We start from the raw sequence: 17,158 nt of genomic DNA, 5'->3' as shown, positions 1-17,158 counted from the left end.
CGGAGGGAAGCAGAGACATGAGGAGAGGGAGAAGCAGGCTCCCCACAGGGTGCCCCATGAGGGACTCGATCCCGGACCCCAGAATCACGCCCTGAGCCAAAGGCAGACACTCAACCGCTGAGCCACCCAGGCATCCCCAACCACCACTCTCTTAAGCAGCACATGAAATGCTATCTAACAAGTGCCCACTTTGGCTAACTCATTGGGAAGCAGTTGGAGTAAGTCTCAAATGCAAGCTTTGAGCAGACCATAGCCTAGTGAGAGTAACAAGACACATGCGAAAAAACATGATTACAGAAATCGGAACAAAACTCAGTGACGTGACAGGCTCCTGGTGCAGAGGACACAGAAGACCTAAGGTAAACAGGGAGTGTTGTTATTTGAACTTGACCTTGAAGTATACTGAGGAAGGCCTGTGAAGCTTGACAAGACGACCTGGACTTTTTCTAAACAAAACAGAAAAATACATAACATATTTTAGGCAGGAAGAGGAGACCCACTGGCTGGATTAAAGGGCCTGGTGGAAGGAGGACAGAAGTGACCAAGACTAGTAGGGACAGTAATTGGGGGCAGACACACGAGGCTGTGAGTGATGGACACAGACGCCCTGACAAAAGCGGGAAGTCAAAATTAGAAAGAACAGACACACCAACATACCTGAAGACCCAGCCCTGAAAGTTTGCATTCACCACTTTAAAGATGCTCCCATTCTGGGGCTGGAGTTTGGAGCGTCTGGATGGAGGCTGCTGGTCTCTACAGTAGAGCACATGGACCCAAGTGACCGCAGAGGACACACCAATTTTTATTTTGATCCCTCTGCTTATGATTTCCATTTATGACAAACATATACAATGTGTTAATACTTTTATACGCTTTTATAACTCATAAATTTGTAAGCGAACGCGTCTGGTGGTATATTTTCAAGTTTTTCAAGGACAGGATGCACAAAATACCAGGGGCTAACTAACAATCTAGTTAGACCAGGAATGGCACCCGCAGTATCAAACCCAGTACAGTACTGCAGTTAACTGAGCAGTTCCACAAACAGCATGATTTGGACGTGCAAGTTCAAATACAGATTCATTCTCAAAAACTGGTTCTACTTAGTCAAGTGAAAATCCAGTACGTATCTACCAATACACTGGAAATAATATATGTGACTATACCTCTTCAACGTACATAGGGCTATAAACACACCACACCCTACAGCTTTTCTCCATCTGGCAGATAGAAAAATAAGTTCAATGGATGGAATTCTCGGAGTTTGGTTTTTCCTCTTAGTTTTCATCTTATACCCAAAATGACCTTCACCTTGCCCTCTATCTGCCACACCTTAGTGCCCATGCCTTCTCTCTCTCTCTCTCATACATACATACACACACACACACACACACACACACGTGCTCTAATTTAAAACACCAAATCACAGTCAAAGACACATTTCTATGGCACATTTCATAATACAAAACTCACCAATCCCATTGGTGAGGACTGTTCTCAATCTATAAATGCCTACTCTTGTCAAATAAGCCTACTTATGAAAACAGCTGCCTAAAATTTAATTTAAAACTATCAGACCAAATATTCGACATTGAAAGTACTAGTTCTGAAAATCTGTTTTTCAAATTCTGAACTAACAGTAAGTCAACAGGGATGGGGGGGCAGGGAGCTGACAATTGAGCCAATCAAAGCCTTTGAGAAGCCCAGTTTCTTAGTTTCCTCCAATGTAATCCACTCCTGAAGACCACAAATATTTAATAATAGAAGAGCAAACACTCACATCTATGGAAACCTAAAATGGTTCCATGAGCCAGTAACTGAATATATCGTTAGTTTAACTACCACACAAGATGATTTACTTAAATATTTGCTAAAGGAACAGATTCTTTCTGCATTTCTTAATAAACACTATTTGAAGGAGTATCTTAAGCTCTCTGGCCAAAGACTCTCCTCAACTGACACAGGGCACCAGGTTTTCAACTCTGGCAGGGGTGCGGTCTGGAGGGACAACTCTCCTCTCCTAAGAGGAGTCATTCTGAGAACTTGCCTAGTCTAATCACTTATTTTGCAGAGAAGGAAACTGAGGCCCAGACAACTAGTCAATGACTCATCCAGTCCCCAAAGTCCCCTAAATCGGGACCCATCCCGATGGAACTGTATTTTATACCAAGGCCCATCCTTAAGATCACATATTTCATTCCTCAGAGTTTTTTGGCATGAATTTTGAATTTAAAAATATTTTTAAAAATCTTAATGACTATGTTTTTTGACCCCTTCCTTAAATTCTGTGCCCCAGGGCAAGTGCATCCCTTACCTCATCCTAGTCTAGGCTCTGGATAGAAACCATGAACTAGCCAACTGTTGAAGGGGTCAGGCAGAGTGACACAAAGTTGGGAGGATTCGCCCTGCTGGCTGATAAAAACCAAAGGCTAATCTTGTGCCTCAGAATCTGTGTTCCAAATACACAGGGAGCTTTCTCTCTCTTCACTGAAGCTTGTGAAGGGCAGGCCTCACTAAGGACATGAAGTTGGGGACCACTCCACTCTTGATGACAGTGACTCCCTTTGTATTACAAGGTAATTAACACCTGGTAGAGCTTAGCTGTAACTGCAAGTACTACAGCGAGTCTTTTCCCATTCTGAGACGTAGACTCAGGAAAAAAAAAATCTCAAAGTGAGAAATGGTAGACAGAAAACACACATGGTTATAAAGCAGGAAGAAAGGTAACACTTGCAGACAAATAGCAAGAGTCACATCTAAGGGATTAACCTGCAGGTGAACTCCTAACAGTTCCACCTAAGCACTTTTAAAACACTACCAGAGGACAATTTATTTTTTAAGAGAAACTTTAAAGCACACATCAAAAGCGTGAAAGCGGTTTCACTCCGAAATTTACGTGGTCTGAGACACGGCGCTGGCAGAAACATCACATGGTGCTTGGTTATGTTAAGCTCTCATCTGTTTCTCTTTCTCCTCTCCTTCCCCGCCCCACAACCACACTGCAGAATCCCTCTTTCCTTCCAGAGCCAGTCCTTTCATTTATTTTTAAATTCTTGGCCGCCCTGGAGAGCCCCGAGTGCTCACTCTGCCTGCTCTTCAGAAGAATAGAGGCACAGAGAGACAAAGTGATCACACTCACTGTGCACTGGGCCTCAACCAGGAGTCCTGACAACAGTTTCGAATTTTCTTTTGTTCTTAGACATATTTTAACCTGCAGACAGTAGTGCTCGGTTGGCTACAACTTTCTACCTTACCCATGGCTGTGACCTCTGCAGACCAGTCACTACTGCTGATTTTCAGGAACTCTTAGAATGCACCAGGTCCTGATGTGACTGTGTATCATGACATGAAGTTTTCAGCACAAAGAGCAAGAACAGGAGAGACATGCAGCCAGGGGCACTGGGTCACCACACGCAGGCCACAGGTGTGGCCTCATCCTCCAATGCAACGGGGGGAAGGGGTCGATCAAGGAAAGCAGGACTGAATTCTAGGGAACCAGGTGACCAGCTTCAACAGAAACTTGACCCTGACAAATACCAGACTCCGAACACATGCCCACAGCTGCAGGCAGGGCAAAACACCTACCCAATCAACCACACAGGATGAGGCAAATCACTTCTGAAAACTGTTAAGTGCTGTACAAATTCACGCCACTAAGACAACTTATGGCATGGCCTCATCAGCATCCTGTAAAAAGATCCACAAGTGGAATAAATAAGGCTTATGTATGTATTTACAGTGCATCTTGTTCCAAAAACACCAAATGAGGTCATACCACACCACAGGACAGAAAACAAAACCTGAAAGATCGCACTGCCAAACACACCAGGCACAGCCCTCAAAACAACTAGACTCACGTTCACCCGCTGTTTTGTAATGTACCCTAATGCTTTGGGGGCATAGAACTGCCTTAACGTTTTATGAGATGTCTCCACCTCTTCTGGATAAATACCCAGAGTTTACAATCTACCTGGAGAGAGATGGGTAGGCAGAGATCTATAAAAGACTCAAAAAACAAAACCTGTATTTTTTTTTCTTTTTAAGATGTTATTTATTTTGAGAGAGAGAGAGACAGAGTGTGTGTACACAGAGAGGGAGAGAGGATCTCAAGTCGACTCCCCACTGAGCAAGGAGCCAGACAGGAGCTAAGATCCCAGGATCCTGAGATCACCGCACGAGCCAAAATCAAAGAGTCGGACTCCTAACAGACTGAGCTACCCAGGCACTCCTCAAAATAACGACAACAAAAAACAACTGTCTAAATGCCACAGCAAAAAAATTAAGTGCCCATTACCATCCCTCGTGCACTGACTTTTCAGTAACCAGCCACATACGGGAGCAGAGAAAGTGAGGGAAAGGCTTATCAGGAAGTGTTGACACAACATAAACATGGACTGTGGGCACCAACCCAAGTAAGGAAACCACAATTATACCATTCTCCATTTGGACACGCTTCCACTTTAAAACTTCCAGACGGGAAAGTTGGTGGTGAGATTTGACACTGAAATCTCTAAAACTCACTTCTTAGACAAACCCGCTGAAAGGTGGAGAGAGCGGTCGTCACACTGCAGACAAATCTTAACAACATTAAAGCTCTCTCCGTGGAAAGTTTCCCCATCGCTGCATTTTTTTCAGTAACAAAGATGTTGTCAGAAATGACAATTTTTTGTGTCCCCTGATGATGCCTTGCTAGCATTTGGTTATAAGCCATAAAGCAGGACTAATTTCAGCCTGTCAGGAGTCTCACTAATGCCCAGTTTCCCCCCAGAGAGAATTCCTGTCAAATCTAATGAGAGCTCCAAAGGCCCTCTCTACAATATAATGAGCACTTAGGCCATGCTGGTGATCAGGCGGCAAAAAGCATCAATTTGAGCCTGGCTACACCCTGGGGGCCAGACGTCACCAGTTTTAATAAGAATTATGATTACTAGCTGCACCAAATGCCTCCTCAGAACTTATTATTAATGTGTGACATTCAGAAGGATGTTTTTCAAATGTAAGGCCACTTTAAACTGAATTACAGCACTGCTTTGCACACCACTCTAGTTACGGGTCTGTCAGCATTTACAATATAAACTAAATTTCAAGAGGCTTAATACCCTACTATGAAGAACATGGCATCTCTCAGCTTTTCACATTTTTCAAATTACTGAGCCAATTATACGCAGCATATTATTAATGCATAGTGGCTCACGGATGGACAATATTACCCACAGATGCCCAATAGTGTATAGAAACTCATTAGAAACCTATTTTCACACCATGGGGCTCCTGACCCTCTTCGCCCCTTCTTCCTTTTTCCTACTCGATAAAAAAGAGGTCATGTAACCATGTAACCTTCAGGAACCGGCAGAATTACACACTTCCTCTACCTCCCCAATAAATCCTGCATCAGCATACAGCATCATCCAGAGGTAGTGTTTCCTTGTAAAAGAGTTGGTGAAGTTATTAAATCCTTTGAGTTTATGAGTTTAAGAAAAAGCTTGGTCTCCTGTTTACCCTTTCTAGAATTGTGATTAGAAAAAGTATGCCTTTGGGGTAACTTAAAAAAAAAAAAAAAAAGTGGCAGGTTACAACTCCTTCACCCAGCTTATTTGCATAATTCATTTAAATGACCATAGATCTTCTTGCCCAATTACTATCAACAAGTTACAACCGCCTCAATCAGGCACTTGCCATTCAAACACACAAAAAACAAAGGCACAAGCCCAACATAATCTAGGCTACCAATTTTGCAAATCAGAATAAAATCAGCATTTTTAAAGGCCCAATTATATTATTAAAGAAAGGCCCTGAACCTAACTATCCCTTTCCAAACACATATCTGAGAATAGATCTAATGTACACGACTTAACATTATGAAATCTATGATGAATTAAAAATCAAAGAGTGTGGAGTTACAAAAGCAGAATTCAACTCTGAAACACACTTGCTTAATGAAAGTCTTTGAATATAAGGAAGATCTGAAGGCTGAACTAATCAATTTCTCCACTGTGCCCCAGCCGGTCAGCCATGCTCTTTAATTTAATGAAACAAGGGTTTGAGATGAAATAGCACATATACATCAAGTAAGAATTGTATTGTTGCACTTTGAAATGTGTCCAACTGTGCAACTTCATCTGATGATAATTTTTTAAGAGGCAATCGATTTCTAAAAGACTTATTGTACCAGCGTCTTGATGAAAAAGTGAATGTCAGCATATCTCCAGAATACTTACACCCTGCCATTAATGCTTTCTTTGGCAGACAATGACTACTCAATCGAGGGTCCTTTGGGCTGAGCAATCATTTAGCTTTTCTTCTCTTATGAGGTCCTTAGTGCCTTGTTCCAGCTCAATACTCTTTTTATACACCATTATAGTAGCCATAAGTGTGAATTTTATGGGAACTTGCAAACTCATAGTCATAGCTAGAGCTTTCCAGTCACTAATCTTTTCATGCTTTTAAAACCACTAGGACTGAAGCGACTCCCAACATATGCTGTGGCCATAAAAGAATGCTTTTTCACCTCCAAATCTGCATCAATTGAGAAAGTTTTCAAAAAGATGTTTGCTAATAAGCCACTAATCTTGAATGTCACTTTATGCAACCCCGAAGCAAGACGAGAACCCCACAGTTAGTCATATACAATGTTTAACCTGCTTAAGAAACTCCTGAATATCCTTCTTTCCCCTCCACCCGCAGGACCACACTGCTGTTCCAACCGGCAAAAAAACGTTAAGTTACTCTGAATTTCAGAACTCTATGGGATATCCAGATCTTTCAAGCAGAGAATAAATCTATCCAGGTAGAAAAGCCAACTCAGAGACTCAATTTCTATCAGCCTATAGACAGGTTGGGTCACATTTCCAAAGCACCTCTCACCTAGTCACTTACAGATTCTGTAATTGTCAAGAAGCAACTCTTGCTGCAAAACACTACCACCAATTCACAGGAAGGGAAAGAAACTAAGGGCATACAAATTCCCCCCCCCCCCCCCCCCGACCACTGAGGACACAGCCAGTTTTATAGAATCATAATGACTGATTTCTCATTTCAACTCGAGATTTCAATAGAGCTTACCTGTTTATGCATTTCTATGTTTAATCCATATGACATTTCATAATACTGCAAAAAGAAAAAAAAAATCAAGCATTTCATTAATTCATGTTTTGCAATGCTAGGAACACGTATTTGCTAATCTTACATGCAAAAGAAAGAAGTCTAATCTCTGATACCTACCATCACATAGTGCCTCTGCATTTCTGTCTTTTCACTTGCCAGTTTCTCACATTCCAATTTAAGGCTACAAAAACAAAACAGGCAACTTAATGTAAACATTATGTCACTTGTTTTAACATCTGCCTCACATATTTGCACTTCAAGTAAAAACACAGACCAATTTGGAAAAGCCATAAACTATCTAGGTAAACATGCAAAAGCTTTGTCCTTGCATTTAATAGGGAAAGGGAATAAGGTGAACAGTACAGCGTCTCCACTCAGCTACTATTATTTTTCTTCTTGATGCATACCTGGTCAGATGCCAAGAATGAAAAATCTGTCAAAAGCCCTGATCTACTCAGAAGACCAAATCCTCCTCCTGTTCATCTGTTCACTCCTACTTCCCTGGACCAGTTTGCTCCTCTGGATTCCACCAAAATCTGGCCTTTGCACAATTTTCAGCATCAGACACAGGCTGTCCCATCTATGCCAACTCAAACAGTCTCCAAATTTAAAAACTATACTCTAGAGTTACTTCTACAATTGTTGGTCCCTTTTGAAATCTTGTTTTTAAATCCCTGCCAAAATATGTTAAGTAGCTACTCCCGGCTTGGTAAACACAGTGTGAGCAGGTATGCCTCAAGTTCCAGAGATTATTATCTTCAAGCAGACAAAAGGTCAACAATCAGAAAAGCCTCTGACAAAATAAGAAAATTCACACCCAAGCATCTGTGCACTTTTTCTCAAGCATGACCAAAATAAGGGCTGTCATTACAGAGTTATTTCTTAGCTCTAATCAGCTAAGACTTCACTGGAACATGGGAAAGAAACTAACAGTTCTGGAAAATCCACTATGGACAGGGCGCTTTACAATCACTTTTCACTTATAAACCTTTTGAAGTAGGTCTCAGTTAGGTGAAGAGACTAAGCCAGGATTTATATAAATGAGACTGCGGTCCCCTGTCCTTCCCAAACCACTCCAAAATGACGACGCCAGGCAGGGGAGCTTCCTCCTGCACCTAACGCCCCCCCCACCCCCATCACCAGTGATGGGCACAGCTAACAGCACCTGGTCTCCCATGATGGACTTTGTCTCAGACAACACAATCCCCTGGTATGGCAAAGAGCGATTTCAACACTGGCTCTGCCTCCCTAAACCTGCACTCCAGGGTTGGAGCATCGATTGAACCAAGGTTTCAGCTCAGCCTGTTGCAAAATAAATAAACGAAGTGCAAATATTGACGGTTCTCATGCAACTCCTAAATACTCAAAAAAAAAAAAAAAAAAAGGCTCCCTGTAACAGCAGCAAACCGGCAAAAGGGAAACAATGGTAGTAGGAGGAGATTAGAGGAGAGACGGCCCAGGAATAACCTGGAAACAGGGTAACATGAATGACAGGTCTTAACTGCGACTCCACACGCCACCGCCTGGACGCGAGGACTAAGTACAGCCGCCGCCGCCCCCGGCTGGGCGAGGAGGTGCCGGGGCTGCCCCCGGGGCTACCGCTCGCCCGCCCGCCTGTCCTGGCCGGACACGCACCTGTGGTACTGCGCCTGCAGGAACTGGAATTCCTCTTTAATCCGGTCCAGGGACTCCGGGATAGTGAACTTGAAGGGCTGGCCTGCAGCCTGGTGCGGCGTCTGGGGGCGGCCGCCGAGGGGAATCGAGGCACAGGGATGCGGGGAGACAGACAAACAATGAAGGCAGAGGAAGCACAAGTGGGCGGGACGTAAACAAAAAATAAAGTTAGAAGTGGCGGAAAACCGAGCCCTGAACTCGAGTTTGCTCTGCGCTTGATGGAAGGAGAAAGCGGACCCTCGCCCGGCCTGGAGCCTCCTCGGTGCTCGGTGCGTGCGCCCGGGTCACAGGCTGTAGGGACGGGGCTCCCGGCGGCCGGGGAAAACCAGGCCAAATCGTCGTCGTTGCCCCCGCCCCCTCCCCACGGGGGCGATAATGACCCCGGGGACCAGAGAAGAAAAACAACAGCCTAACGCTCCGCGTTCCCAGAGACGCGGGGCCACCTCCGGGCGCGCCGGAGCGGGGGCCGCATTGACATGTAAATAGGCGAGACGAGAAACAAAGGGGGGGGCGTCCTACCCGTCTCGGCAAGGGGGTGGGGTGGACGGAGAAATCGCTCCGGGAAAGAACCCCAGCGCCCCCGGGAGCCCCCGCCCGCCCGTCTAGACATCAACTGGGGGGGGGGGGGGGCAAGAGTAGAGGGAAAAATGGAGTTTCAGCTCCCTCCCCAGCGCAGGAGGGAGGCTCCGAGACCCCCCCAGCCTTGCACCCCCAGAGGCTTGCGCGGGGCGGGGGGGAGGGTGGTCCTCCCGAATTTAACAGAGACCCGTCCCCTGCCGCGCGGGGCGAGCGTCTATCCCCTCCCCGCCCCGCCCCCACCCCGCGCCCCCTCCCCCCCCCCCCCCCGTACCCCGCCGCGCCTCACCGGGTGCCGGCTCTGCGGGAACATCGCTCTGGCGGCGGCCGCAGCTCTGTTTCCGGGCAACTCAATTCTCCGCTCAATTTCCAACTTTAATCCCGCCGAGGAAAATTAAGCCGAGAAGCCGGGCGAAACCCGGGGCGCGGGGAGCGCGCGGGCCACGCACGCAGGCGCGCTCGGCGGGGCGCCCCGGCCGCTCCTGCTCCCGCCGCTGCGGGCTCCCTCGCTCAGGGCCACATCGCGGGGCACCCGGGCCGGTGACGCCGGCGCCCGAGAAGAGGGCGCGGGGGCTGCGATCCGGCCCGTGGGCCTCCGCTGCCTCGGCGGGGACGCGGGGGGCGGCGACTCCGGCCGCGCTCCCCTCGGCGATCCCGGTGCGCGGCACCCGTCCCGGGCAAACAGATCCAGGCGGGCTGCCTTCCTTCGCTCTTCTCCCGCTCCGCCTCCTCTCCGGGTTTTCCCCGCGGCCACGGCCGCGGGCGAGGCGCAGGTGGCCCGGCGCCCCCGGCTAACCCCACACCCACAAACCTGGCGACGTTCGGGTCACCGGGCGCTCGTGGGCTGCGGGAGGCGGCGAGGCGCACGGCCCGGGCCGCGGCGGGCGGCGGGCGGCGGGCGGCGGAGGGTCCGCGCCTGGCGCCCCGCGGCCTCAGCCCCGGCGGAGGAGCAGGAGCGCGGGAGGACGCCGAGGCGGGGAAAGTGCGGAGGGCGCGCCGGGAGGCGGCTCGGCGCGCCCCGAGCCAGCGGCACTCGGCGGACTCCGCGGTCGCACGAACCCTCCGGGCCCGGCGGGGCTACTCCGCGGCGGGCAGAGCGGCAGCCGCCCGCTGCTCCTCGAGCCCCGGGCGCATCCGGGCGCCGCGCCCCGCGCGCGCTCGCCCCACCCGGCCGGCCCGGGCGCTCCGGACTCTCGCTCCGAGCCCCGGCCTGGGCCCTCTTTCTTTCCTTCCCTTCGTCCGCCTCTTGGCACAGGGCGCTCCAGCCCGCCGCAAAGTTCTCTCACGACCCGGGGGGCGACATCCGCGAGGCGGTGGAGAAAAGAGCAGGAGCGCGTTCCGCCGCGCGGCCTCCCTCCCCGGCGGGCAAACTCCGCGGGCGGGTCCGGAGTAGTCGCGGCGGGGGTTTGGTCGCCGCGGGCCGGCCGTGAGCGGGTGGGGGTGGCGCCGGCGGTCGCCCCGGGGACGCGGGGCGCAGGGTGCTCGCCGCTGCCGCTGCTCCTGCAGCCGCCGCTCCCGCCGCCGCCGCCCGCGCCTCTCGCGCCGGTTACATTAACACGCGGTTTCACACTCCGGAGCTAACCAGCGCCGGCCCCGCCCAGCCCCGCGCGGGCGGGGGCGGGAGCGCAGAGCCGGCGGGGGACGTGGGTCCGGGAGGCCGCGGGGGGCGGGGCAGCGCGCGCCAGCCAATCGCGCGCGGGCGCCCAACGTGGGGCGCTGACGCGACGCCTCCCCGCAGCCTATGGTAGCGCAGCGCTGCGCGGGCCGCCCCCCCCCCCTCCGCTCCCACCCGACTCGCTCGCGTCTCCGCCGTCTCCCCGGTGTCCCCTCCCACCCCGCTCCGCCCCCCCCCCCCGCCCCCCAGCCAGCCGCGTCCTCCCGGGCTCGGTGAGGAACTGTTCCCGGAGGAGCCGCGGGACGCCGAAAGCAGCCAATGGGAAGAGGCGAGACGCCGAGATTGGCACCGTGGATGGGAAGGTCGGTGGGAAGGAGAGCGGCGGGGCCGGGCTGTCAATCAAAGTAACGTGGGGCCGGGCGGGGGCGCGCGGGCGCGGGCGCGGGCGCGCGCGAGCGGGAGGGACCGGCGAGCGTGCCGCCGCGGAAGCCGGGGGCTCGAGTTTGCAAAAATCCTGCCACTTGTTCACTTTTCCCTTTAATGGAAATCCTCAGATCCCAGTGAAAGTGACTCGGAGTCTAACCGCGCAGTTTCTTAGGGGGGGCGGGGGAGGGTTGGGGAGGTGGGTAGTTCGAGCCAAACGAGTCTTTCCGTGCTTGCCCTTGTGTGATGCTCCTCTTTTGAAAGTGAGGTCACATTCAGAAATCTCTCTGAGGATTGTTTTTCCGTGAGCTGCCTGTCCGTGAGAAGGAGTAGTGGACTGTGCACCCGGTGGAAACCGCGGCAGCGCGTGGGCTGGCGCACGGCCCCGGCCGGCTAAGACTAGGCTTTTAATACTCAGGCCACCCCCCACCCCCCTTTGCACCCAACGTGGGAGCGGTTGGCTTTTATTGAAGCATTTCAGACGACTTTGCAGAAAGGTCGGCCTGCCTTCGTTTGGCGGGAAGGATGCCCTGAGGTGCTGCCAGGGTAAGGCACGCGCGTCCCAGTCGCGGAAGCGCGAAATCTCGGGCCCTTGTCTTGGGCCGAATTCGCCGTCTTGGGAGTTGGGGGCCGCCGAGAGTTTTAGGGGCCTCTCAGCAACACGCCCACGAGTCTGTGCCCACTTACTAGACACAAGGGAGACAATGGGATAAACCCGCATTGAGACCTGGGAACCTGTCCTGCCCGCCCCTTACCCCCATCCTTTGGGTGGTACCCAGGGCAGGGCGGAGCTGCGTAAGGACCTAAATGGGAAGCGTTGGGTCCATCAGCCCCTCGTGGCTAAAATTCTTACGAGTGGAACTTGACCTAAAAGGTATTTTGAGGTTTTAAGTAAATGTGGCATACTGTGTCAATCTCCAGTTTTTGTCTATTTCTCCAAATACACGGCACAGCAGAGAACCTTCAGTATTGCCGCATTTATACTTTTATTTAAAAAGAACAGTTAGGTTGAGCTATTTTCACACGGTTGGTGAGTGAATAATACCGTGGTAGCCAAATGGTGGTGAATGCTTCGGTAAGAAAGACACGTCTTTGACAAGCATTCATCCTACCTTGGAATATACTTCAGTTTTTGGTATTAATAACGCCCACGTTCTCATTATTTTACTTTCCAGGGACTTATGGAAAAGCATTTATTTAAACAGAAACACATTTGATTCGGAGATTTTCTTTCTCAGAGATCTTTTTCTTGAAATATTAAAAGAATCATTTTAGATAATACATTTCACCGTTGGAGTTGTTTTTAAATATGTATGATATTGATTTGTCTATAATTGCATCAATCCCAAATATCAATTATAAATGAAAAATTAAGGGAGCGATTTTAGCCAGCCTGTACAAGGCCACAGTAAATTCTTAAACAAGTTGGGTATGCGGTTTTGCAGTGTTCTCATTAAGTGGGGTTGGGGAGAGGGTTATATTATTCATTTTGCTAACATGGAGAATGAAAAGGAAGGAAGCACTGTCCCTCTTTCCTGAGTTAAACGGAGTGATGACTGGAGCAGGCTTGCTCCACGTATAGGACTTTTTGAAATAATGTGATTCATGGGCAGCTAAGTTTTGTCCTTTGGCAACCTGCGTTCCTTGTAATCTTCATCTAGCGATTGGGCCCCATATGCCAGTCTATGGTCAGTTCATCCCATAATCAGCTTCAGGACTGTGTAGAAAGAACTTGGATGCCACAGATATGCCTGTGCATGCTGAGCCAACTGGGGCAACTGACACTTCTCCCTGGCTTACCCAAGCTTTATTTTGATTTACTAGCACACACTGGTAATTAGGTTTAAACAGAGAGATTAAAACGGTGTACTTCGAGTCAAGAACCTTCTGAATTCCGTATAATGTAGTATCTGGAGAAAAGAAAGAGTGATGATTTCAAAATTGGAAGAGCTTTAATTGTGTACATAAAGATGGTTGGTTTTCGAGTGTATCCCATCCTCCTTGACAGAGGGAGAAGGCTGGGCCCCTTTTCAAGGTCATATTTTCTTTGTGATTGTCATGCTGTAATAATTATACTACAAAACTCTCATCAAACTGCATTACAAATGATGGTGTTTAACAATCAAGTAGCTTTAATCTTATGTTTTAAATAAATAATATATGTGCAGATTGGCTACAGCCTGTTTAAAAGAAAATAATCCTACCCATGAAATCTATCATTTTAGTCTTCTATTTAAAGTCTGTTAACCATAATCTTTTTTACCTTTAACATATTCATGCGTTGATGATGTTTTTACATGAAATGATATTAAGTACGCCGCTTCCATAGAAAATTATCTCTGAAAAAAACAATCCCCTTTTTATCCTCTGCAAAGCAACAAGAAGATTACCAGATTGCTTATTTTATCCTTGATGCATATAGGGGTATATTTCCATTTGTTTGCTGCTGACTATCAAATTTTCAAGTCAACCAATGGCGTAAGTCATTACAAAAAGTAGATGGTATATCGTACAGGTTCTAAACATGTCATAGAAAAAGCTATGGCTGCTGATCAATGATATTATGCATCTTTTAAATCTATTACTTTTTTTATTTGAAATGAGTATGTCAATTTCTGAAGATCACATTATTTTCTCTTCCTTTTAGCTGTGAGTTATTGCTCATGCATTTTCTCATTTGACTTTTTTTTTTTTAACTGAGTTTTCTTAAACCCTGAGAATGTAGGGTCCAGAAGAATTTTCCCAGCATTGCTTTATAACCTTTTCCCCCACCCCTTTACCAAAGAAAAGGGCAGGATGGGTGTGGGGCATGGAGAGAGAAAGCAAAGAAAGGAAAAAAAAAAAAAAATCAGTAGCCGATCCATGCAGCAGTAAAACCTCAAATAAAATCACATCCAAAGAATCTCTTGCGGTTTCACACAATATGGTAAAATTAGAGATTGCAGGAAACCAACTAAATTAAACTGGGAGCATTTGAAGAGAAACGAGTAGTTTATGAAAATGACACATTGACTGACCAGTGTGCTTTTTTATCAACAATTTCTTTGTTAAGATGCAGATCAAAGGAACCTGCATATGTTTTCATTTTGTTCTAACTAGAAAATTACATCCAGATGTTTAATAGGCATTTGGTTGGTTTTTCAGCATTGATTAGATATGTTGGTTCTGTTTGCTTACAAGTGTAGCCGGATCATTAGCTAATGCAAAGAAATGTTTGCTGTGAGTTGCTAATTAGGGCTTTTGGAAACCCTCCATGCTCAAGAACAATTTGTACAGTGGCCAGATGAACTTGAGGGACTTGAGGAAGTTGTTTTCCTTTCTCTGTCAGAATGGGGAGAAGCAGACATCCCCATTCCCTAATCTCCCTTTGCCTATGGGGGATTGGGATGCTATCCCTGAGGATTAGAGTGCAAATAAATTAGGAAGAGACCACACAGGCACTCCCAAACACAGAGATAAATGTGCCTTTTCTCAAACTACAACTGTGTTGTCTTCAGGGGTTGGGGGAAGCGAAGAACATCTAAAATGCTGAACATTAATATGTGGAAGATGCTCAGTGCTAATGTTATCAAATACACAGCCTTTTTAAGTATACTTTAGAGACAGATGGGAAAGCCCTTTATGATAAACGAGTGTACTTGAATTCATTACTGTAGTACTTATAATTAAAAATGTCTCCTTTGCAATTTCAGTACTTCTGCAGGGTACAAGAGACCAAGCTTGGGAAGGGGAAGGCTGGGGCCAGTGAAAGGGATGGAGGGAGTAGAATTTTGGAGCCTGGGAGGAAATGCAGTGTTTACTTTCACAGCCACTCATCTGTTTACCTTGTTAAAGCCCCAAAACTTGTAGGAGATTAGACATTCACGTGGTATTCAAATAAACTGTTTGAGAATTTGAGGCACCAGGCGGATAAACTTCTTAGCTGGCCAATCACGTTTTTAAAAACACTTGCAGAAGGACACCACCTCGGTGGAGGTTGAACTTTTGTTTATTTAAGTCTGTATTTCTAGAGAGGTACCAGGCCAAAATAGCCTCTGTCTATAAGCCACTGCAGAAGCACAGCCCCAAATACCACTGGAGCATTTTCTCTCATAGATTAAATAAATGCCCCTTCTCTGCCTGTTTACATCTTACGCACATGGATGGTACACTCCTCCGTGTTCCCGTAGATGCAGGATTAGTTTTCCTTGAAATAGTTCAAGCAGAGGGCCTGTCTATCAGAGCTCTCCAAGTCCTTGGGGAGCTGCCCTTGAAAAGCAAAGACAGTATTTTGGGGCAAGAGCAGATATTTCCTGGAGCTCAGAGCATAACGTACCAATACGTCTCAGTGTAAATTAGCAAGTTTTTTTTTATTCCATTCTGAAGTCTGATAAAAGTTGAGGTAATACACTTTTTTTTATTCTTTCAGTTTAGTATTTAGCTCAACAGGAGCCAGAGTCATTTGGTAAGGCAAAAGGACGTTAAAGGAAGCATGTATGCTGATCCTTCCTTTATGTGTTCACGTAAACCACGAGCTGACCTTGACCCCCTGAGTGCTGTCAGACCCTGGACTTGCAAGGAGATCAGTATTAAACCAGGACGCCTCTCTTTTGACCTTAGAAAAGCTTTTGCTTTGGTGGTATCCTTTAAATACTTATTTTTTTTTTAAAGATTGTATTCATTTATTCACACAAGACACACACACACAGAGAGAAAGAGAGAGAGAGAGGCAGAAGCAGAGACAGAGACACAGGCAGAGGGAGAAGCAGGCCCCATGCAGGGAGCCCAATGGGGGACTCCTCCCGGGACTCCAGGATCACTCCCTGGGCTGCAGGCAGTGCTAAAGGTAGGCACCAAACTGCTGAGCCACCCAGGGATCTCCAATACTTTTTTTCTTGAAACTGGCAATTGGGGCAGCCCGGTGGCTCAGCGGTTTAGCGCCGCCTTCAGCCCAGGGCATGATCCTGGAGACCTGGGATGGAGTCCTACGTTGGGCTCCCTGCATGGAGCCTGCTTCTCCCTCTGCCTGTGTCTCTGCCTCTCTTTCTGTGTGTGTGTGTGTGTGTCTCATGAATAAATAAAATCTTTAAAAAAAAAAAAAAGAAACTGGCAATTGCTTTGAAGAGTTGAAGCTGGAGTTCAGCTCATCTGTGATCTCGTGGTGTTCCTCATGGTTGAAGGCAGAGGAGCTCTGGGAAATGATAAAGAGCTAGAAGGCTAGGCGGTAGGTATTCCAGATGTCTTCAGCCTCTAGAATGGAAATTCTAGGCCTACATGAACAAGTCAAATGACATAAATACAGAATGTTGGCACATGTCACAAGACAACTGGCCTGGGCTCTTTAAAAAGTCAATGTTAGGGTGCCTGGGGGCTCGGTCAGTTAAGCATTTGCCTTTGACTCAGGTCATGATCCCAGGGTCCTAGGATTGAGCCCCCCATCAGGCTCCCTGCTCAGGAGAGAGCCTACTTCTCCCTCTCCCTCTGTTCCTTCCCCAGCTCCTCCCACCTCAAATAACAAAAATTTTTAAAATGTTTCTGAAAGTCAATATTAGGGGTACCTGGCTGGCTCTGTCATTATGGCATGAACTCTAAATCTCAGGGTCCTGAGTTCAAGCCCCAAGTTGGGTGTAAAGCCTACTTTAAAATAAACAAACAAATAAAAATAAGCCAGTGTTACAGGTGTAGGGAAGAGAATAGGGAGGACTGTCCCTCCAAACAAAGGCATATGAGAGAAATGTAATATGTGAATCTTAATCGGTTCCTTGTTATTAAACAAAATGACAACAA

General features: G+C 47.7%; 2 protein-coding genes across 9 annotated transcripts in view; one reads left to right on the top strand and one right to left on the bottom strand.

Moving 5' to 3' along the window:
- The window catches only part of TLE1 (TLE family member 1, transcriptional corepressor), an 85,856-nt gene extending 76,045 nt beyond the window's left edge, over nt 1-9,811 (bottom strand). For 5 of the 6 annotated variants that reach the window (XM_025423248.3, XM_025423249.3, XM_025423250.3 and 2 more), the window contains exons 1-4: nt 9,644-9,811; nt 8,740-8,840; nt 7,222-7,285; nt 7,063-7,107 (exon numbers count right to left, since the gene is read on the bottom strand). In XM_025423248.3, the coding sequence (XP_025279033.1) occupies nt 7,063-7,107; nt 7,222-7,285; nt 8,740-8,840; nt 9,644-9,667 (234 nt within the window). In that variant the 5' untranslated portion in view covers nt 9,668-9,811. Of the gene's footprint in view, nt 1-657; nt 754-7,062; nt 7,108-7,221; nt 7,286-8,739; nt 8,841-9,643 lie in introns of those variants that run through there. The other variant, XM_025423253.1, reaches the window with a different exon arrangement.
- A 1,395-nt stretch (nt 9,812-11,206) lies between these two features.
- Nucleotides 11,207-17,158, top strand: part of LOC112644663 (spermatogenesis-associated protein 31D4) — a 220,933-nt gene continuing 214,981 nt past the window's right edge. Inside the window, exon 1 of one of the 3 annotated variants that reach the window (XM_049116422.1) lies at nt 11,207-11,331. The gene's annotated coding sequence lies outside the window, so the exon portion shown is untranslated. The remainder of the gene's footprint in view (nt 11,332-17,158) is intronic. The other 2 variants (XM_049116414.1, XM_049116412.1) reach the window with 2 other exon arrangements.

The sequence above is a fragment of the Canis lupus genome, chromosome 1 (genome assembly GCF_003254725.2).
Source record: "Canis lupus dingo isolate Sandy chromosome 1, ASM325472v2, whole genome shotgun sequence".
NCBI lineage: Eukaryota > Metazoa > Chordata > Mammalia > Carnivora > Canidae > Canis > Canis lupus.
This window is presented reverse-complemented; position numbering and strand designations above follow the sequence as displayed.